Source organism: Cheilinus undulatus, linkage group 23, assembly GCF_018320785.1.
Source record: "Cheilinus undulatus linkage group 23, ASM1832078v1, whole genome shotgun sequence".
Taxonomy (NCBI): Eukaryota; Metazoa; Chordata; class Actinopteri; order Labriformes; family Labridae; genus Cheilinus; species Cheilinus undulatus.
In genome coordinates this window covers 4,971,052-4,994,928 of record NC_054887.1, presented here as the reverse complement: position 1 = coordinate 4,994,928, position 23,877 = coordinate 4,971,052, and the positions used below count along the sequence as shown (strand labels likewise).

At 40.4% G+C, this 23,877-nt stretch overlaps 1 protein-coding gene across 1 annotated transcript; it reads right to left on the bottom strand.

The window, feature by feature from the left end:
* Window positions 1-62: 62 nt before the first annotated feature.
* Window positions 63-23,877, bottom strand: LOC121505448 (dynamin-1-like protein). The gene is made up of 18 exons (XM_041780804.1): window positions 23,688-23,877; window positions 23,060-23,201; window positions 20,009-20,055; window positions 19,854-19,925; window positions 15,988-16,074; window positions 15,487-15,649; window positions 15,244-15,364; window positions 14,742-14,873; window positions 9,220-9,426; window positions 8,884-9,004; window positions 8,540-8,695; window positions 8,373-8,462; window positions 8,174-8,266; window positions 6,667-6,720; window positions 2,773-2,907; window positions 2,580-2,689; window positions 1,013-1,172; window positions 63-907 (listed from the first exon to the last, which is right to left on the bottom strand). The coding sequence occupies exons 1-18, from the start codon at window positions 23,787-23,789 to the stop codon at window positions 851-853; spliced, it is 2,049 nt and encodes a 682-aa protein (XP_041636738.1). The 5' UTR covers window positions 23,790-23,877; the 3' UTR covers window positions 63-850.

Below are 23,877 nucleotides of genomic sequence, written 5' to 3'. Positions count from 1 at the left end.
CACAATAATAAATCCATTCTCTGGTTTTAAAATAACATTTTATTCTTTTGGAACCATACACAGGGAAGCACAGTGCACTTTTCACATACAGGTAGCGATATGTAAACGAAATGAAATGACCTACCTACTGCAGCAGGCTGCAGCAGTGCTCATTACATTATCCACACACTTAAATAACATTAATAAATAAAGATTCTGATGGCGTTACAGTGTCAGGATGATGGACTCTCTATACAGTACAGTGTGGTGAAAACAGTGCAAAAATAAAGAGGTGGAGTATGTACACAGGACTATTAAACTTCAGCGAACCAGTCCCTGCTGTGACTTCTGAGGTCCCATGTTTTTGACACACGACAGCTATTCCCAAATGAAAGGACTGCAGATGAGGAGAAGAATAATATATTTTTTTGTTTTTCTATAACCTAGAGGCATAACATTTAGAAGAATGCTCTGTGGAGATGCCAAAATGGCATCAAAACTTTCATTTCCACTTCACACAAAAGTCCATTTCCATTCTGGTTAACCACCGTCTGTCAAAAATGAAAAGTACTTTTGCCTTTGGCTGCACTTTAAATTCCTCCAGGAGACATGAGAGGCAACTACAGATTCTTTAATTTTTAAACAGAGGCAGTGCATTTAAATAAAATCAACAACACCAAGCATTATAAATAAACAACTTCAGTTTACTTACATTTCTTCAGTTGGCTCTGGTGCCTACATGATACCTACATTAGCAGGGATCTGATCAGTGCATTTTCATGGTTTCATTTCCAAAACTTGTTCTGACATGATGAGTGCTGAGCGTCGCTCCTTTAGGCATGATGAGGTGAAAGCAGCCCTCCTCGATATTTCACCACAGATGTGTTTCTCTGATCTCAGCGATCACCTGGCTGGCTCTCTGCAGCGCCTGCAGACAAGGCAAACATGAAAAAATAAAAAAATAAAACAAAGAGAAAAACTGGCTGAAGGAACATCAATTCATCAGGGACAGGACGGCGCGCGAGTCTGTTACCTGTAGCATGTCAGCGGCCTCTTTGCGCCGCTGGGCCATGTCTTCTGATTCAGTCAGCAGGTCGTTGAGGAGGCCCGATTTATACAGCTGGCCGACAAGCTCGCTCTGGAGGCTGTCCTTCACGTGGTTGACCAGGAAGTGCATCACTGCCTTTGGAACACTGCGGAGGAGTGGAGAGGGAGAGGAAACAGAGCAAACAGATGGTTGAGGAGAAGCAGGCTTGGTGATCATGTCGTCCTCCCAGATGGAAAGGAATGAATATCATTCCCATGTTGGCTCCGAGCAACTCTGCTGCTAAAGTACCAATGAATTAAATTCAACAAAGTTTTACCTGTTGAGCCCTAATTTCTTAATTACCATACTGGCACAAATATAACATACTCTTCCATGAAACCCTCCTCTTATATAAGGGGTTCAGACTTTAAAAAAATGCAGAAATACTTTGAAAACAGCAGACAAAGAGACTCATCTGCACAGCGAGTGTACCACTCGTGACTGAGACAAGCTGCAGGGTCAAGTGTGGACACCAGGGGGAGACATGGAGCTCACCTGTAATAAAGTGGCTTAAAAGCAGCTAAGGCAAATTTATGAATTTTTTTGCATTATTAGTGCTGCAGTTAATCCATAAAATACTGCCATCTAAGAGCAATAATCTAATGGTGGAAATACAACCACTCTTCAACATATATGCATGGATATGGTGAAACAGAATTGTAAGTGGACCTTTAAAACTGGAGTTGTATGGGTGAAATGATGCTGCAAGTGTGCACAGAGGCCTGTTCATAGCTTTCAGTTAAGGATGCACAATGTAGGATTTTAGCCAATATTTGATTTGCCAATCTACGAACAAATTCATTCTAGCTGGCACTGAAAGCTATATATTGGGGTGTATTGCAAAACATTCCTTGGTTTGGATATAAAAAATAGAAAAAAAACAGACAGAATAAAGCATATGCAACCACTGAATAAATCCCAACAGCTAGGACTCATAGATTCTTGCTTTATAGGCCAAGCAGTCAACCACTTTTAGTAACTGTACAGAGTATTTACTGCCATTGTGGCTCTTAGCCTCCAGACGGTATGTTTAAACTCACATGAATCTCCACTAACGGTCCCCAAGAACAAAATTCTGTCTTTTCAAAGGCTCAGTAATTTTCTGCAACAGCTTGAATATCTCAAGTCAAACAAGAGTTAATACAACATTTGTTAGGCACTATTTTCAGCTGTGGATTAATACACATTTGGTGCATGGTAAATATTTACAGCAGCAGGACAGTGTATTTGTTATTGACTTTAAAAGGAACCCTACAGCACTTGTGTAAATGATAATATATAAGCCAGTCCAGCAGAGAGGCTCTTTGATGTGTTTTGAAAATTTTCCTTTAGTTTTGTCCAACAACAATGAAGCTCTTTATACAAATTGAGCTAAATTAAGTCTTGGGCATGCGGACGATGCTCGATTCTAGATTCAATTTCCTGTTGGTTTTGGAGTTGTCATGAAATTCTTTGTCAAAACAAAGAGCAGGAAATCACTGGAGTATTCTTTATGAGAAGCTTTCTGGCGTACCTGTCCTGGATATTCTTTCGGACGATGAGGAAGTAAGACTTGATGAGGCGTTCGATCACCTCACAGTCCCGCTGCTCACGTGATGAAAGCTTCCTGGCAACCGGCACCGGCTAGAGTGGGAAAGAAGACGCTGTTTTAATGAATAAATTCTGTAAATCTACAGAATAGGGCAGACGATCTGGAGTTCAGTTACCACATCAAGCAGGTTCACGGCCCCTTTGAGAGGGCTTCCTGGTCCCGAGCCGGGAGCATCCTCGCCTTTCTTCAGCATTCCCCTCCAGTTCCCTGTGCTGTCCTGCTCGCCCGGAGGCCCTGCTGCTGCTGGGGCCTGAGAGAAAGATAGGAAGAATGAAGATTGATAAAAAAAACTCCAAGACAAGCACTACAGAAAAGAGCAGAACTTCTTAACAGTGACTCACAGGAAAAAGAAAGGCTAGGGTAAGGGGCATGGTAAGACCAAGAGCAACAGTGCAAACCACGAGACAAACAGGCATGAACTCAGAATACATCATAGGAACTTAAAATCAAACATTCAAACTGAGCATTATAAAGTTTAATGTGTCTGGAGGGGATGTTAGGAAGATGTTTCTACTGCTCTCAAAAGAAGGAAAAACTAAACCATTAATGAAGCGGCAGAAAAAAAAAAACATAACCCACAGAATAAGTAAAGAAACAAGACAAGGAGTCTGCAGCTACACTCCGGGCACTGTAGGGTTGTAGTTCATCATGGTGCTTTAGCTCAGTGCTAATATTAGCATGCTAACATGCTCATAACAGTAGTTATAACATGCTTGGTGCTGATGACCCATTTAGAGTTTGTTACAGGATATTTATGACCCGGTAACGTCTCGCTGTGTGTTCTTAGTTAAGACACTTCACCCTAAATTGCTCCCACTGCCTTTCCAGTAGTGTGTGAATGTGTAAGAATGATACACTTCATATATCTCGTAGAACAGGGTTTATTTTTGGTTTTATCTATCTGGTGTGTTAGGCCTTAGCCTTTAAAACTCATCTGTGAAAATTTTAGATTGCTTTTTTACCTTTATACAATTTCTACATAGTAGGACTTATTTATCGTCCTCTATAATGAGCAACAGTGTATTTTTTGTGCTTTGTCTTGTCAGCTGTGGTCTTGTAAGGTAACTGCCCTTGTTTTGGGGATTTTTTTTGTATGCTTTGTGTCAGCTTTATGTGGGATAACAGATGGAAATAACCAACTTACTAAATCTGGTGCAACCATGTTTTCATTTACTTTGTTTTACACCCATATTTATTTACAATTTTCTTTTTGGCTGGTTTTTTACTTTTCAACCATGCCACTATTTTTTTTTGCCACTTTTGACCTCTTTGTGTTTTTTTTTTTTCACAATTATGTTATTGTTCTCTATTTAAGTTGTTAAAGCTGTCTCTGTGGGGGTTTTTTGCATCGTGACGTTTGTGCACATTATGGCCTTGCTATAAACTATGACATAAATTTCCTATTGTTAAGCTCCACATTGTCAACATAACCAATCAACTGGTTATTTGGTTTTAAGAAAAGTGGTTTACACTTTTAAAAAGTTTACATCTACTGCAACATCAATAATCATTTTTTGATGTTTTGATAAGTATGGTTTTTATTCAAGTTAAAAATAGAATATCATTATCACAGCTTAACTTCAAAGTGGACCAGGATTTTGCTGACCCCCTAGGTCTCTCAACTTAGCTGGGCCCCAAAAAGCTCTCCCCTTTATCCCCTTTATAGGTGGCCTTGCACAGCACTACAGAACTGTCCTACAGTCTTCTATAGTCAAACTTTAACATGTACAGCTTTTACAATGTATAGTAACGTACAGTTAAAAACACTTAAATTCTTCTTTATGGAGCCCTGCCCTTGGCACAAACATAACATACAGGATAGATTAATATTTACAGCCTACCTTACTTGATTTTAAGCTTTTAAAACATCCCTTCACATTATAGTAAGGCTGAATGATGTACAAAAATAAACTAATTGCGTTTTTTTCCCCCAATGTTGCAATTGTGATTAAATATGCGATTATTCGTAATTTCCTCATCTTATGTATTATTCAACAAAAACAAGAAATAAATCATTCTGTATTATAACCAGCACAATTGTAGATAAATAAAACTAGGGATGAACGATTTTGAAAGACGTACTAAATTACCATATTGGTTCATATAGTAAATTTAATTAAATGTATATTTTATTGTAGTTTTGATCAAGAAAAACATGTACATAAACAAGAAAAGTAGGATTTTTGTAAACCATGCCACAAAAAGACACACAAATGTTTGCATAATGTGCAGAGCATAAAATCTCTGCTGCAAAAAATTGTATCAAACCAGTGTTTTGACCCTTTTCAGGCTAAAGAAATAGATCATATTGTGATTTAATCTACTTTGCAATGAATTGTCCAGCCCTACATTATAAGATTCTGTCTGATAATAGAATATTATCATCATTTTCTAAACAACAACTTGAAAAGAGAAGATATGAGCCAGAGTGCATAGACGGAGAGGAAAAAAAGAGACAAAACGTCATGTGATCATCCAACTCAGATTACCAGTGAAGTGTGTGAACAACACTGCGACAATTTCACGCTAATGCCGCTGTAAGAAACTCTAAGTGTCCTTTAATTGTTGTAGACTGCATACAACAGAATTTTTCTTAAAGTATTGCATGAAAACGAGTGGAGAGGTGGCACAATGCGCAGGCCACAACACCAGCAAGTGTTGTATAATGTGACTTTAATCACTTGGTTGTAATACCGCATACCACAGGAATCATTTGGGATTATAAACTGGATACCACCCAATCCTAGCAGGTATAAATGGAGTATACCAACAACATTTGAATGTGTGTTTACATGAACTTTACGCTGTTTGATTAAAAGTCCCGCCTGTCATATTTCTGCAACTCCATACCCATTACGAATTATTACTGGGGAACCATTAGTATGTTTTTCAAAGATGCAATGTGTTAGTACAAGGCCAGGATATTAGCAATAATTACTAACAGTGCTTTTGCAAAATTGGGTTTTGTGTAAAGCAGGGAGTTTACCATCTTGCATTTGCAATTTTGCAAGTTTTAGTCTGAAACCAGAGTCTTGTGTAAATGTAAAACTCCTGCAAAATTTCTCCAATTGCTTTTCATATATTTGACAACAAAGGAGAGATGCTTGATCACTCATTTGTGATCCAAAGTTGAGACCATAGATAAGCAAGCATGCTCAGTACTGCAACCATACATCTTCAAACTACTGCCACCTCTATCGATAAAGCTAAACCTCTAAAAAAGCCAAAGAAAAGTCTATGCCTCTGCTCTTGCAAACTTAAAAGGCATGACTAGATGTTGCTACTAGCAATCATTTTTCACTAAAACATAATGCTCATGAACTTAGTCCAAAAAGAAAGTAACCACAGTGTTAAGAGGCTGGAAAAGGACAGAGGAGAGGGAGGCATTTTCTATGAGACAGGAGGACCAGCTTGGGGAAACAGACTCTGCAGAAAACAAAGTTGTTAGTGCGAGTCCACACAGGCTGAGAGAAGGAGCGAAACAAGAGCATGGCATCAGCAGACAAAGATCAGAGTGCATGCCAGCAGCCCATGCCGTTCAACCATCCATCCATCCAACCGTTCATTTATTCCCGCCCCACCAGCAGCCCCCACAGCCAGCCCCGCACAGAGCGAGCGAGTGAGCGAGCTGCGTACGTGCCCACCTTGGCACCGTCCATGTCTACTCCAGACGTGTGGAGCTCGCCAGAAACCACAGTCGGGCCAGCCGAGCCTTTGCCAACAGACTAGCAGGAAAATGAGAGCAGAGATGGAGAGAGAAAAAAGCACTGAGAAGAAATGTGGAAAGATGGAGGGAAGGAGTTTGGCAGTGGAAAGTCATCTGAGGGGAGGAGAGAAGAATTCCTGGATGGAAACTATCCGAGGCATTTGGTTCACAGATCCTCATCCTGTAGTGCTACAAGTGATTAACGCTGCATAGGTCCCCTTTAAACCCTGATACTGCAGACTGAAACCAAACATCACAACACATGAGCTACTGAGATTATATTAGATAAAATGTTTCTTTTACCTTATCCCTGGGCACTGCAGCGGGCAGCTCTCTCATCCTGTTCCTCCTCTGCTCCTGCAGAGTCATGACAATGACAATGACCATGCAATACTACATAAACCACATCCATATACACAGCTTCCACATTATTATGCAAATTGGATTTTAGTGTCAAACATTCAATTTTTTGTTTTTCAGTTAAACTCGTGAATGGTATTGTGTCTCAGGGCTCTCTGGATCACTGAAATCAATCACCTGTGCTCATTAGTTTGGCAGGTGAGCCTAGTTAAAGAAAAACTGCTAAAGAAGGACGGTCCACATTATTAAGCAGGCCACAGGTTTCAGCAATATGGGAAAGAAAAAGGATCTCTGCTGCTGAAAAGCCTGAAATAGTGCAATGCTTTGGACAAGGAATGAAAACATTTCATATTGCACGAAAACTTAAGCGTGATCATCATATTGTGAAGACATTTGTGGCTGATTCATAGCACAGATAAAGTATAGATGAAGACATAATGAGGAAGGTTTCTGCCAGACAAATTCATCAGATAAAGAGAGCAGCTGCTAAAATACCATTACAAAGCAGCAAACAGGTATTTGAAGCTGCTGGTGCCTCTGGAGTCCCACCAGCCTCAAGGTGTAGGATCCTCCAGAGGCTTGCAGTCATGCATAAACCTACTATTCAGCCCCCCTAACCAATGCTTACAAGCAGAAACGGTTGCAGTGGGCCCAGAAATACATGAAGACTCATTTTAAAGAGTCTTGTTTACTGATGAGTGCCGTGCAACCCTGGATGGTCCAGATGGAGGAGTAGTGGATGGCCACCATGTCCCAGCAAGGCTATGATGTCAGCAAGGAGGGGGCGGAGTCATGTTTTGGGCCAGAATCATGAGGAGAGAGCTGGTAGGCCCCATTTAGGGTCCCTGAAGGTGTGGAAATGACCTCGGCAAAGTATAAAGAGTTTCTGACTGACCACTTTCTTCCATGGTACAAAAAGAAGAACCATGCCTTCCGTAGCAAAACTATCCTCATGCATGACAATGCACCATCTCATGCTGCAATGAATACCTCTGAGTCATTGGCTGCTATGGGCATAAAAGGAGAGAAACTCATGGTGTGGCCCCATCCTCCCCTGACCTCAACCCTATTGAGAACCTTTGGAGCATCTTCAAGCTAAAGATCTATGAGGGTGGGAGGCAGTTCACATCAAAACAGCAGCTCTGGGAGGATATTCTGACATCTTGCAAAGAAATTCAAGCAGAAACTCTCCAAAAACTCACAAGTTCAATGGTTGCAAGAATTGTGAAGGAGATATCAAAGAAGGGCTCCTATGAAATCAACAAACTGAAATAGGCTGTTCATGAGCTGATCAAAAGTTTAAGACCATAGCTCTGTATTAATTTTTAGTTTTGTAAGGGCTCTGAATATTTGCTTACACTCAGCAATGCCATTACTATATGAGAAATATCAGGCCTATATCTTTTTTTCTGTGTTTGTGTGAATTATACGGGGTTCAGCAAGTACAAACCTCTATGTTGTTATTCATGACTCCACAGGCGTCAGCAAAGTCTGGATGTTTGGTGTTGATGTAGGCCAGCTCTATTGCAACTAAGTTATGGACCTAAGACAAGAAAAGAAAGAAAATGTTCTGACTTAGTTTCTCAAAATAAGCTTCAGACTGCAGGTAGTGACAGCACAGTTACAAAAACAGATGACTGTGACAGTACCATCTCGTTGGTGATGGGCAGTCTCTTCCTCAGGAGGGAAGTGACAACTTCCACGATGGCTTCATGCAGCTTTGGGAACCTCTGCAGCTCCTGTGAACAAAACATTCAACATTCTAGTGTTTGTGTGTGAAGGAAGGATAAATAGAGATGATCCCTGCTTTGCTTACTTGTGTGCTGTAGTTGCTGCAGTGCTGGATGATCCTCTGCATCTCCTCGTGGACCAGCTCCACGCAGCGAAGGCTGGGCTCCTCCAGGCGCTTTACCTGCTTCTTCACCAGCAGCTCGAAGGAAACCTCAGGCACAAACAGGGACGGACGTGGGCCCTGATGAAGAAAGAGGTGAAGGGAGATACGGGTTAGCTTTTTCTTTCACTCTGTTTAGTGAGCAAACAACAAAAGTGATGTATTGCACAGTTTATGACAGAGAAAGTCATGTTTCTGTTGGTTTCTATGAAAGCTTACACAAGAAAAACTCCATAATAATGTCACATTTAAGGGGATAAAACACTCACTGTAGCGTTCCTTATGGCTGTTAGGATGTCAATGGTGCTGAGTCCTCCCAGAGGATCCACAGACTCAAGCGTTCTGCCAAAAGTCTCATGGAATATGTAACAAATTCTGGCTCCACCGCACCTGAAAAATAGCAGCAGGGGGATATTAGCACTGATGTGAACCCCGTGGCCTGCTCTCCTGTCAGCTCTTCCCTCACAGCGCCGGTGCGTGCCTCAACTTACAAGTTGTATCATATTAAATGATGAAACCCATGCAGTTGTTGTGCTCATTTGATCTGTGCTGGAACAACAGCATCACCATGTGGCCGAGCAGAGCACAGACACGCAGGTACTCACAGCTCTGCTGTCTCTATGTATTTGGCCGTGCCCTCGATGGTGTTGCAGTATTCTGTGGCGAACTTTGTGATGAGCTGGAGCAAGGTGGCACTCTGGTCTTCAACGGGTTCGCCGTAGCTGCTGAGCAGGGACTGGTACTGAGCTGCCAGGACGTTGATCCGTGTCTTCAGCTCAGGGAGACAGTCTCGAATGTGATGCATCAGTAGCCTGACATTATGGAGGGAAAGGGCAGAGATTAAATTCTGAGCTGTGATTGGACAGGATGAACTTCTATTGTTTGAATGAAAAACACTGGTATCTTCCCTTGTGCATGTTTGTTTTGACTTATTCTGGTGATGCTGATATCCAGTAATTATTCATGATTTATCAGGACATCTACACCAACAAATAAGTGTCCCACTCTTTATTCTTTGTACACTCTGAACTGGAACGACCTGTTGTTCACTGTCATTCAGCTATCAAACATAAGCTGTTTAAAAGGCTGACACAATCAGGGGCACTGATGGCCTAGTAGTTAGGTTTAGTCAAAAACCAAAAACAACCAGAGTCAAAAATATCACCCCAAATTAGAACTGAACTTTTTTTTGGGCCAAAGCACAAACCACTGTTGTGCTATGATGTGCTCTACCTTTGCAATGCTCAAATCTTGTAAAATCAGGTTAAATTGAGGGTTATCTTCACATTTACAGTCTAAAAACTTCTGCAAGGGTTTGAGTGGTCACTGAGAAAGTAGGGCTGAACGATTTGCAAAAATAATCTGTGATTTTTTTCCCTAATATTGCGATTTAATATGCAATTATTCTTGGGTTAATCTTGTGTATTTTTCTACAAATTCAAGCAATAAATAATTCCATAAATAAGACCATGTGTATTGAAAACAATGAAATTATTTCTGAAGCAATTAATCCATAGTAGCAGGAATCTGAATATGAGGGTGCAACAAGCTTTAAGTTATAAAGGAGGCAGCTGGGGTGGAGGAGGTGAGGCTGGCTACCAGCTAATCACACCTTGGGTTTGACTTTGTGAAGTAACGCTAGGCTTCATCAGTTTTAGATAGAATGAGCTAACTATTTTGGCTCATACTGCAGATGTGAAGTCATTTGCCTTGTTTGAGGGCATTATCATTTTTATGTCACTCATTTTGAATAAGAAAAACATACATAAACATAAAAAGGAAGATTTTTGTAAACCGTTATAAAAAAAATTACACTTGAATGTTTGCATGATGTGCATAAAATCTCTGCCGCTGCCAAAAATCGATTTATTAAACTGATATTTATTTCAAGTTAAAGAAATATTGCAACTTCTCAGATTTGTAAATTGCAGCAGGCCATATTTTGATTTAATCGAATTTGTGATTAATTGCCCAGCCCTATGAGATGGCAAAAACAAAAGAGGAGGTGTCAGGAAGTGAGAAGAATCTTTAAGAAATTAAAAGAGAGCCACACAGTCCACAACAAGCCTGGCAGAGATACAAAGAGAAAGATTTCAAAGACTCTGGAAAGAAAACTAGTGACAGATGTGTCTAAAGACCCCAGAACAACTGTCAACACACTAGTGAATGACTTAGTCAAGTCAGAAATGGTAGTCTCAAGATCATCACTAGAGCCCTGCACAGAAATGGACTAAAAAAGTTCACCTCTGCAGAAGAGACACCTTTAAGCCAGACCAAAGTCTGCTAAAGACAACCTGGAGAAAGACTGTGATACTGGAAGCATGTCCTTTAGTCACATGAGACCAAACTAAAGCTCTTTTGACATGGAGATGTTGAGAGGATTATGCATCAGTGTATCTGCAACAGAGAATCTGGCAAAGGTGTAAAGAATCATGAGGAAAGAAGGATTCAGTAAAACTGGGTCTTGGTCATTCCTTTGTCTTCTGACCCAAAACATACATGGCTCCTGGTGAAGAACTACCTCCAGAAGACCAAAGTAAGTGTTACTGAGTGGCCTGCACAAAGTCCTGACTTGAATCTCATTGAAAATCTATGGTGTGGTCCAAGGTCAAAGACCATCAAATCTGGAGGAGCTTGAGAGATTGGCCAAAGAAGAATGAGCTGAGACTTGTTGAAACTACAACAAACGACTGCAGGCTGTTATCCAGCAAAAAGGAGACACAACTGACCATTAACACCAGGGGGCTAATAATTTCGACCCTGGTACTTTTTGGTTTTTGTGAAATATCTTTTTTCTGTGAGCAAAGTAAAGCAATGTTCTTGTTGTTGTGTATCGGCTGGATTTTATCCCTGCAGATCTCACAGAGCGGTAGCTTTATATAAGTAAGATATCCTTCCATCCATCATCTATATCCCTTATCCAATGTAACTGTGCTAGGGGGCTGAAGCTGATCCCAGCTGTCATTTGGTAACAAGCAGAGTACACGCTGGACCATATGAACAACCAGACAGGATACCGTTCACATCTATAGGCAATTTAGAACCACCAGTCAGCCTAATGAGCACGTTTTGGTCTGTGAGAGGACGATAGAGAACCCAGAGGGAACCGACATATGCACGGGGAGGACATGCAGCCCTGCCGTCCATAAGTAAGATACAGTGCTGTGAAAAAGCATTTGCCCCCTTCTTGATTTCTTTACATATTTAACCCATTTAAATGTTTCAGATCACACAAGCTTAGATATTAGACAAAGATAACCCAAGTAAAAACAAAATGCAGTTTTAAATGATGATTTCATCTATTAGGGGGAAATAAGCCATCCAAACCTACCTGGCCCCCATGTGAAAAAGTCATTCCCTCCTTGTTAAATCATGAATTAGGTCTGAGTAACCACATCTTTTTGGAAAGTGTAGTTCAATTTCCCAAGTGACAACCAGGCCTGATTACTTCCAGACCTTTTGAATCCAGAAATCCGTTAAATAGAAGCTGTCAGACAAAGTGAAACAGGCTGAAAGATCTCAAAAAGTAACACATCCTGGCACCATCTAAAGAAATTCAAGAACAGATGAGAAACAAAGTCAATGACCTCTATCAGTCTGGGAAGGGTTGCAAAGACATTTCTAAGGCTTTGGGACTGCAACAAACCACAATGAGAGCTATCATCCACAAGTGGGGAAAACTTGGAACAGTGATGAACCTTCCCAGGAGTAGCCGGCCAACCAAAACAACTCCAAGAGTGCATTGACGACTCATCAGGAGGTCACAAAAGAACCCAGAACAACATGCACAGACCTGCAGGCCTCACTTGACTCAGTTAAGGTTAGAGTTCATGACTCAACAATAAGAAAGACACTGTGCAAAAATGGCATCATGGGAGAGTTTATGACCTCAAGCTCATCACACTTGGGTTATGCAGCTGCACAATGATCCCAAACACACCAGGAAGTCCATCCCTGAATGGTTTAAGAAGACAAAAGGAAGGTTTTGGGGTGGTCTAATCAAAGTCTAGGCTTAAATTTGATTGAGATTTGTGGCATGATCTTAAACAGGCTGTTTATGCTTGAAAACCCTACAATGTGGCTGAATTAAAACAATTCTGCAAAGAAGGATGGGCCAAAATTCCTCCACAGAGATGTGAAAGACTCACTGCCAGTTATCACAAGCACTTGCTTGTAGTTGTTGAAGTAGATGTTCGATTAAGGTGGCAATTACTTCTCCACATAGGCCCAGGTGGGTTTGGGTGGCATTTTTCCTTTAAAAACTACTTTTTGTTTTTAGCCAGGTTATCTTTGTCTAACACTAAAATTTGTTTGATGATCTGAAACATTTAAGTGTGACAAATATGCAAAAAAGGAAATCAGGGAACTGGAGTTCTGTATACAAATTGTGTTTACTTTACGCTGAAATGCACTTTTAATAATAGTAACAATTGAGAAAGCTAGCGTGAGTAGCTGTGAAGAATCAGAACCATATGACTAACACTACTGTAAAGGTAAATTATTCTCAATAAAAATTTTCTCGAGTGTATAATTTTTTTTGAACTGGCACTATACATATGTTTACACCCCCTGTATGCCCTGATGGCATGCTCCCATCTGTCAGCACCACTTTAAAGAGCCTACCGCATCCAGGCTTCTGTTTGTTTGACTTCTTCATACTGAAATGCACTGAAGTGTGTTTTTAAGGTCTATACATGACAACCCCGTGAAAATAAAGGCATTTTAATACTTGAAGAGAGTGCCTTGTAGTTCTGTCTTGTTTATTCACCAACAAATAAGGACTGTTTGATTGATCCTGAGAACAAAACAGCAAAACATTAAAATCTCTCACCTCTACCGTGTGCATGTAGAGTCTCAGTAAAAAGCTGAATTTCAAAGAAAATGAACCTCCTGTTTCTGTCTCTTATTATCCACAATCAAAGTCCAAACTGGTTCAGGTAGCTCAGAGATGCAATACTTTTTTTCGTCTAAAGCTCTACTATCTGTTGCCATCAAACACTGGGAAAAAATGCACCTGTTGATAAAGTAATGTCAAATAAAAAAGTATGTAAGCTTAAATAAGTGACTGCATAAATGTTCACCCCTTAAACTGACTGACCTAATTCAACAGAGGTCCAGCCAACTGGTGCTAGCAGTCTCACAATTAATGAAACTGGAATCACCTGAGTGAAGTGAATGTGTCCTCAAGTGATTGTTGTATAAAGACACCTGTGTCTGGAAGATCCAGCCACTAGTTACCATTACACCATGAAGACAAAGGAACACTCCAAGTAACCCAGAAAAAAGGTTATTGAAAAGAATAAGTCAGGGGAGGGATGCAAAAAAAAAAAAATCCAAGAACTGAACATCCCCCAGAGTTCAGTTAAATCCATCATCAAGAAATGGGAGGAATATGTCACATGTGTAAATCTGCCTAGATCAAGAAGAAGTTACAAGTTTCAGCAGCTGAGATGGGAGAGACTCTGCAGACAACAACTGTTGGCCGGGTTCTTCACCAGTCAGAGCTTTATGGTAGAGTGGCAAAGAGAAAGACACTGTTGAAGAAAACCCAGATTAAATCTGGGAGACTCCATGGTCAAGAGGAAGAAAGTTCTTTGGTCTGATGAGACCAAAATGATGCTTTTGACAATCAGACAAACACACCATCCCAACTGTAAATATGGTGGTGGCAGCATCATACTGTGGGGATGCTTCTCAGCAGCTTGCCCTGCAATCTGACAGAGCTGGAGCAGTTTGCAAAGAAGAATGGAGTAAAATTGCAGCATGCAGATGTGCAAACTTGATTGAGACCTATCCACACTATGTTACATTATATTTTTTTATCTAATTGACATAACTTTGTAGAAATCTTTTTCACTTTGACATTGGAGAGGTTTTTTTAATATTCCTTTTTGTCAAAAAATATATGGACCATGATGATTTATAAAATCAGTAAAAGGGTAAAACATTCAAAGGAGTGAAGAGCTACAGGGACACACATTCAGCCTTAGCTACAGCATAGATTTGACAAAGATGAATAAACCAGGCTTTACACTTGTACAGGACAAGTTCAGAAAGAGCTAAGAGGTAATTTTTTGTCTGCAGGGGGCGCAAAAGTCAACAAAAACCGGCTCATTCTTGTGCTTACCTGTTCAGCGTTCTGGCCAGGTATTTGGTGCCATTCCTCGTTGCGAGGGAGGGATATTTCTTCTGCAGGAAAGCGTGCTCATCTCGAATTGCATCAGCTACTGACTTCTTGTTGTTGATGTCCAGCTGGCTCCTGAAATGTAAAGTAGGAGGAGTACTGTAAATCTATAAACAACACTGAATTAATGTTCCATTCTTGCAGCATTAAAGCTCTTACTTGATCTGCTGCCTTATGCACCGTGCAGCTTGATATAGTATGAGTGTACATATGGAGGATAATGGTAATGGATGTTCATTAAACTGCATTATACTAGATTCACAGCTAGCAGTCTTTAATCAATACATATTGGTATAACAGCATTAAAAATATATTACGGCACACTCATCTCTGTTCTCTTCATCTCCATTTGAGCCTCTGCTCTCTATTAGAACACTCCTTTCTATTATGACTTATGGAGTCTTTCACTCTATATTTAGGAAAGTAAATGCAGATGTCTTCAAACCTGTTGACGACTCCTATGAGTCCCAGTTTGACTGGAATGACTCTGCCCATCAGAACATCCATGGCATCGGTCCCAGCGTCCATCAGGTCGAGTTTGGTTACCACAGCAAGCGTCCTCCTACCTAAAGAGTCGCATTTATACACAAAAGTCAACAGCTTTTTACTATTTGTAACAATAAATGGTAAAAATTCAGTCATAAATGGATTTCTACACACTCAGTAATGGTTTTAAATAAAGCCTTACCGTCAGGGTCGACCTCCCGCGCCACCTTGAGGGCCTCCGAGGTGGCCATGTCTGTGTTTGCGGCGGTGACAGCCAGGATGATGCAGTTGGGGTTTGAGATGTGCTTCAGGATAAGATCCCTTATTTGAACCTCGATGTCCTTAGGCTGATCACCCACAGGCACCTGAAGGGAACAACACCAATTAAAAGGAAAGACACGTCACGTCTCAGTGTGGTTCGTCAAGGGACTAAGACGAGGGGAACTCTCAGATTAACACGTGTTCCACCAGAGGGGAGGAACTAATGAGACCGGAATCAACGCCTCGGTGCACTCACAGACTTTGACAGCTAGTTTAGACGCATCAGGAATGGGTAACTACTTACTGTAATCAACATATATCAGATACACAAAAGCAAACTGGACAGGGACAGTGGTATATCTTATTTTTCAGACACAGTGGAAGACTTTCCTCAGGGGTCTGGGATGATCAAAGCTTCGTCTGTAAGAGCGGGATGCATTACCTTCGTGATTCCTGGCAGATCCACCAGTGTGAGGTTGACAACGTGAGGAGAAAATATCTTCAGATGAATCGGGTCATCGCTGATCCCCTGTAGCGAGACAAGGAAAGAAAAGACGTGGACTCATTATTCAATAGTCCTGCAATGTTCTATGTATAGAAAAATGGCGTTCTGCAAGGAACAAACCTGTTATTCCCAGCAGGCAGTTAGAGCCAATTATTCTCATTTTCCAGTAGGTAATGTTTTAACTCACACCATGCTGATAGTCAGTTGTATGGCAGCTTGTGCCCCTTAGGCATTAGCTTAACATGCTTGCATAGCTGTGAATGTAGTTCTCCATTATACAAACACCCTGCAGCAGGGGTCATCAAGTACATTTGCACAAGGGCCGGATTTAGTCTTGACAGAGATTCTGGGGGGCAGAATTTCAAATAAACAAAAATAAAACAAATATTTTGGTCTGATTAACATATTGTATTAGTATTTTCTTTCAAAAAGCAGGAACTATTTAGGCAATACCAGAGAGATCTATCCATATTATCTATAATACTGCAAGCCACAGAGACAGGTCTGCCCACAGTAGGCTGAAAATCCCAGAGAAGGGGCCCTCCCCGGGTGTGATTTAGCACCAATATTAACTCATTTTTCACAATTTCTAACCCCTTTTCACTACTTCATTTGGCCATTTCTACAACATCTTAACCCACTTTTGATCATTTTTGCCACTTTTAAACCAAGTTTGGCCACTTTTTGCCCATTTTGCCAGTATTTAACCCCTTCTCACTAATTTGCCAGGCTAATTTTGCCATATTAATGCCAATTTTTACAATTTTTGAAACCTTTTGCCTCTAACCAAATTTTTACCATTCTTTAACCCCTTTTAAATCACTTTTCCTGCATGTTTTATCCCCTTTGTGCCACTCTTTCATCCATTTTTGCCATGTTTCATCTATTTTTGCCACTTGTAATCCCTTTTCATTACTTTTTTGCACAATTTTTGCAACGTTTAACCCATTTTTGATAGTTTTGCCCCTTTTTTCCTCCTTTACCATTTTTTGCCACATCTTAACCTCTTTTCACCACTTTTAATGCCAATTTTTGTCTCTTGGTGCCACTCAACAAACCATTTTGACACTTTCACCCATTTTTGGCATTTCTAACCCCTTTTTCCACTTTATCTAACCATTTTTGCAACATTTCTGTCAGTCTTGACCAGACCACTTTAACCAAAACAGATCAAATGTGAAGTCATTCTTAAATTACTTCAACATTAATTGTTTTTGGGGTAAATTTAACAGCTGCAGACATTTAAAGCCAAAAGATACTCATAAGACCACAACATCTTCTTTTCTTTCTTTACTGAATTAAATGATCTTCTGGGAGTTGGACAGGAGGCTTGGGGGGGCCTGATATGAGCCAGTTTATGATCAGTGCCCTACAGTATCCAAAAGGTTGCAGCTATAACAGCTTGCAGAATTTGTTCCCATTCATTCTGTTAAGCATTTATGAGGTCAGGCACTGATGTTGGACAAGAGGGCCTGGCTCTCAATCTGTTTCAGTTCACCCCAAACGTGCTCACTGGGGTTGAGGTCAGGACTCTGTGCAGGCCAGTCAAGTTCTTACACACCGACTCGTCAAAATGAAGCCTAGCGTTAGTTCATGCAGGACATGGAAGTCGTACACTCAGCCATGATCAGCTCCCAACTCCCAAAGCCAACCACAGCTCTTTCTCTCAACACAGCAGCCCATTTCAATATGGGCCACTAATCCCTGCTTGCATAAATGCTGATGCACGCCGCTGCTGCTGCCAAAGCTTAACCTCCTCCACCTCAGCCTCCTCCTTTAAAGCATAAAGCTGTTGCACCCTTAAATTCATGCTACGTTTGATTTATTGCCTATTGCTTATTTTATAGTATTTAATGCGCATTGTCATAAATTTATCCATCCATATGGGGGGTTCTAGCTTTGCACTCCCTGGAAAGTGAAACCATGACGCTTGGCTAACCCAGGGAGCATCTTTAGAGCAGAAACTTCTCATCCAAGTCAAACTGTAGATCCATGTAGCAATAAAATGGTTAAATGTATGATGACAGAGGTCCTGAATTAAATGTCGTTTTTGTTTGTTTTGGTGCAGTGCAGGTCGGAGAAGAGTTTCTAAATCATCGTTAGCTAAATGAGGGCCTAAATAATGCACAGTCTCACTTAAACTTCTGATAAGGTCACAAAGATGCCTTTTAAACTGTGAGGCTTTTATTCATATAACTCAGATAACCAAGGTTATGAAGTGATCCAAAGTCTGATTAAGCTTCTTTTTTCAGCTCGCTGGAGGCATCTAAAATCTTTGGGGTCCCAGTAGCTTTAAGCTACATGCCAAAAACATTAGCATGAGTTCACATTGAACACGGGTTTGATTAACATACTGTGTAAGATGTGCACTGAAATTTAGTTTTCTCATTAACTTAATAAAATCTTGCAATCCTAGTTTGGAGCAAAAGCTATTAATGTGCTCATCTTACTGCCTCTGGGTTATGTCAGTTCTCTGTGTTTAAAATATTTAGTATTAGACCATCATCAGAATTTACTCCTAATATTCTAACTGGCAGAAAAAAGAGGAAATACTTTTTTCTATGTACCCATCTCCTGCAGTTTGTTGCTCATTATTAAGTCTTATTATTTAAGTTCATCTTATTACTTAACACCAACCTGCTGATGTATCCATGGACTCTGATCTGAAGGTCAGAAGTCATTGACTACCAAGATAGCTACATATCACCTGACCTCTGTAGCTTTTAGATCATCCCTTGAATGTCCATGGTGATTGGTGTTTAAAAAACACTGGTCAATCTTTCTATTGTTGCAAATTTTTTTAAGCAAACAAAACCATCAGTGATAGGAGTCATAGTTTCTACAAAGTTAATATTAATGCTTTCATTGGCTGTGCATACCATACCAAAACAGAATTCAGCAACATTTTAGAGGACTGGGACTCTTGATCAGTGATATATATGACATGGAGCATCAAGCCTTTAGCTTGTCTGTATTGTTGAGTCTGGTGTCTCATCCTCCTCTTGATAATACTCCAGAGATTCTCTATGGCCCTGATCATCAACTGGCGGCCTGAGGGCCATATCAGGCCCCCCAAGGCTTCCTGTCCAGCCTCCAGAAGATCAATAAATTTAGAAAAGGAGGAAAAGAAGATGTGGTTTTAAATGTCTGCAGCTTTAAAATCCATCCCAAAAATAATTAATATTGAAAGTTTTAGAATGACTTAGCATTCGGTCTGTTTTTAGTAAATATTAAAAAAGGGTTAAGACTGGCAGAAATGTTGTAAAAATTGTCAGACAAAGTGGTGAAAAGGGGTTAAAGAGTGGCAAAACAGGTGGAAAGTGGCAAAATGATAAAAAATGGCTTGAGCGTGGCAAAAAATGTTGCAGAAATTGCCAATTACAGTAATGAAAAAGGGTTAAAAAGTGCCAAAAATGTTGCTTGTGCACCTTTTCCTACCACATCAGTCATCTTTCCATGAATCTGCTTTGATACAGTCTCTGAGAACAGCCTGAACTTTCAGCAGTGACCTTCTGTGGCTTACCCTCCTTGTGGAAGGTGTCAACAATCGTCCTCTGGACATTTGTCAAGTCAGCAGTCTTCCTCATGATTGTGGTTATGTGTACTGAACCAGAGTATGAGAATGAATGCTGAGGAAACCTTCATAATACATTACAAATATTTCACTTAGTATGAGATGAATCTAGAATTTATGAAAGTTGAACTTTTTGAAGTAAATCATGGGCAAAAATCAACTTTTGTTATGTTATTGGTGTGTATAAATTAGTAATTATTCAAAAGTGACTCCACTATTTGATTCTCACCTTGTTATTCCCTGAGACTCGATCTGTTTCATTCTCGATTTCTTGCCTGATTTCATCAAAATCTGTGTAGATCTGCAAAAAAAGAAAAACATATAAACGTGTAGACAAACATAGATCCTGACTGTGTTTGTTTTCAAAGTAAAACAAGCTCATACCTTATTTTTTGTGTGCAGAAACTTCCCCCACTCTTCACCTTCTCTGCCTGTGAAACATTACAGGATTAAACTATTTATAGTTACAGCTTAGTTTCTCTAAAAATGTTAAATTGTGTTGACTAATACCACTTCAAGTGCGACTACTTTGTGCAGGAGGCTAAGCAAGTAAGACTAACAAGAGGACATCTGACAAGAGTTACTGGTTTGAAGAATTAAGCTGCTGGAATTACAGGTGTGGCTGTTAAAAGGATGGAAAACTAAGAAACTAATCTGGGCGGACACATGTACAATGCACCTTTGTGAAGCACAGTGCTTTTTCTCACCAAGCATCTGCAACTGAGTAGAAAGATAGTGACAAGGACAAAACTTTAACATCAGAGCTGGTACACTTGTCTGTAAATTATACAACCATTTCTCTCTGGGTCTGATCTCTACATGTATGTTTACCACCCTACAAAAACTGCTGATTTATATGATAATGCATTCAGGAAGTATTTAGACCCCATTCACTTTATTTCAATTTCCTATTGTTGCGGCCTGATACTACAGTTGAAAAAAAAAAAACATTTTTATTCTCATAAATCTACACTCAGTTTCCCAACATGACAAAGTGAAAACAGAATTTTAGAAAATTTTGCAAATTCCTTAAAAATAAAAAACTGAAAAATCACATTGAAATAAGTTTTCAGGCCTTTTACAACAACCCTGTAAATTTAGAATAGGTTCCACCTATTTCTCTGGATCCTTGCTGAGATGTTTCTCCACCTGCACCAGTGATCGCTCATTTCAAAACTGTGTTTTTGAGTTCATCCTTTACTCGTCCCTGCAAACATTCCCTGCGTGACATGAGGGCACTGTAAATTCATGCAGCATTTTCCTGCACAATGAGTGTCAGATTTAAGAGAACATCATTTTTTTGTTTGTTTTTTTTTTAAGATTTATTTTGGGCATTTTTGTGCCTTTATTTTGATAGAGGAGGACAGTGGATAGAGTCAGAAACAGGGACGAGAGGGGAGAGAGAAGTGTGGTAAAGGGCCTCAGACTTGATTAGAACCCAGGACGTCCGCATACGTGAGGCGCGCCTTAAACCACTAGGCCCCAGAATATAACTAATATTTTTCCTGCAATCTCACACTGGAATTCAGGCCTTACTTAACAGTCTTGGACTTAAGAAAAGTGAAATATCTGTTCAAAGACACCTTCAGCAGACAGACAAATATTTGACAGCAGCTCTGACACAGGGAGGAGGAGGTGGGATTCTTCAGTCAATTGGAGATTAGGTCTTCTCACTTCTGGGCATTAAGACAATAGGAAAAAAGCTGAAAACTAGGACATAATTTATGCCATTAACTCACAAAATCATTCTTTAATGTTACTTTATTCACCCGCTCCAGTGGCTGGTAGGCTGAGCAATTCACCAAACACTGTTAAAAAAAACAACATTTGGCTGGTGGTGGGCGCTAATTTCCCACTCTGACACAGCGGCCTCCATAATTTTTAATTGGAAAAAAGTTTAGCACAACCAGGAGTCTTCCAAGAGCTGGTCACCCGGTCAAACTGAGCAATCAGGGGAGACGGATCTTAGTAAGAGAGGTGACCAAGAGTGTGAAGGTCACTCTGACTGAGCTCCAGAGATCCTGTATGGAGAAGGGACAAAGTTCAGAAGGAAAACCATCATTGCAGAAATCCACTGATCTGGGCTGTATGGCAGAGTGGCTAGACCAGGGATGGGCAGGTTTGGTTACCAAGAGGGCCACGTTAATGCCCAAGGGCCAAATAACTACAAATTGTCCAATTTTTCAATTTAACCATTTTGCTCACTAATAATTCAATGAAAGAAGAAAATGTGCTTTTATTTATACTTTTGCTCTCATGTGCAAATAGAAATAGCTGTTTTTAATGCAACTGACACGATAGTTACTTGTTATTACCTTCACCAAGGAGGTTATGTGATCGGCAGGGTTTGTTTGTTAGTTTGTTTATTAGCAACATAACTCAAAAAGTTATGGACCGATTTTGATGAAATTTTCAGGAAATGTCAGAAATGGCATAAGGAAGACCTGATTAGATTTTGGGAGTGATCTGGATCACCGTCTGGATCCAGGATTTTTTTCAAGGATTCTGTACTATTGGGAGATAGGGCTAATGGTGGAGGTCTGCACTCTCTGAGTGCTTTTCTAGTTTCAATATGTTTTACATACATATTTTTATTTTCTAGCAAGTGCAATTAGTGGTGCATATAAAAGGGTTATATAGTAACACTTACAGCCAATTATATCTAATAATTCATTTCAAAGAACTAAACATAAACCAGTAATTAAAGACTATAGGAGGAATGTTTCTATTCTCATACTTTAATGACAGATTTTTGTTGTGTTTTTTCAGGGTTTTATCCATCCACTCCCCCACCATAAAGCCCAGATGGGTGGAGGGCTGCAGTGATGGTTGTCCTTCTTGAACTCTGTCCCATCTCCACACAGGATCTCTGGAGCTCAGTCAGAGTGACCATCAGGCTCTTGGTCTCCTCTCTTACTAAGAGCCTTTTCCCCTGAATGCTCAGTTTGGCTGGGTGACGAGCTCCTGGATGAGTCCTGGTTGTGCCAAACTTCTTCCATCTGAGAATTCTAGAGGCCACTGTGCTTTTGGGAACCTTCAGTGCAGCACATTTTTTTCTGGCTTTCCCCAGATCTTTACCTGTCAGTGATCCATGTCTCTGAGCTCTGCAAGGCAGCTCCTTCGACCTCATGGCTTGGTCTTAGCCCTGTTATGCATTGTCATATTTGAGGCCTCCTAAAGAGATGTGTGTGCCTTTCCAAATCATGTTTAATCAATTTAATTTACCACAGGTAGGCTCTAGATCATCTCAGCAAAGCTAAAGAGAAATGTGGATAAAAATGTTTTTTGTTTCAACTGCAACACAAGGAAATTGTAAAAAGTGAAGAGGGTCTGAATTCTTTCTGAACGTGACCCACATGAAATTCAAAGCCAGTTCTGAACCCTGCACTGGACTCATTGGTGGAGTCTGCTGTTTAGAGGAATTCTGGTACTTGCCACTCTCATCATTCTTTCTCGCGTCTCCAGGATCTACATGGACCAGCTGCAGGATGAGAGGTCGCCTGGTCACGATACCAGTCCCACGGGGAAGCAGGTCCCTGCCCACCAGGCTTTCAAGCACTGAACTCTTACCACTGCTCTGGAAACACAAAGGGCAAATAAAAGCACGAGTGAGATAAGGGATTACCAGGGACTGCGTTTACAGCCAGCTTTCATTTATAGCCATGCTGGGTCAGGTGCATCCGTCATTATATTCCTCATGCTTTGACCTAGTTTTTGGCTCACAGATGTTAGTGTGGTGATAGTACTCTTAAAATAGTGCAGAATAACCATGATGGAAATAGATTTAACTGCCGGTGCCAATGCAGACTTGGCATATATATCCAATTTGTAGCAGTGCAGCTCGATATTCAGTGCTGCAGAGTTGCATGTGTCACCAGAGGCGTCCCCTATGAAGCATCAATTAATTTTGATCATTTATTACAGCTGAAATGTTTCTATATCAGTTATATTTCAGCTAAGATGCTAGTTACAATCACGCAGACATCACGGTAAAGCAAGGTTAAGCAGCTAGCAAGATAACCGCTAAATCAGAAATACATTCAGAGCAGTCAGTTGATTTTACCTGTGTTCCCACTACTGCTATCTGCGGCAGCTGGATAATATCCGCTCCCACTGTGTTGAAAACATCCTGGAGTTTGTTAATAACGGGAATGAGAGCCTCCATGACAGCGGTTTAGTTTAATAAAACAGCTAATTTCGTGATGGAGCCAAAGTCATTCAATGTCTCACCGACACCACCATTGCAACAACAC

What these genes read in the sequence shown, in the direction of transcription:
- LOC121505448 (XM_041780804.1), bottom strand. Translation starts at nt 23,789, where the DNA reads ATGGAGGCTCTCATTCCCGTTATTAACAAACTCCAGGATGTTTTCAAC. An exon ending in TTCTGCACACAAAAAATAAG is followed by an intron (nt 19,926 to 20,008) that starts GTATGAGCTTGT and finishes CTTTTTTTGCAG; the next exon opens with ATCTACACAGATTTTGATGA. An exon ending in CGAAAGAATATCCAGGACAG is followed by an intron (nt 1,173 to 2,579) that starts GTACGCCAGAAA and finishes ACTCCTCCGCAG; the next exon opens with TGTTCCAAAGGCAGTGATGC.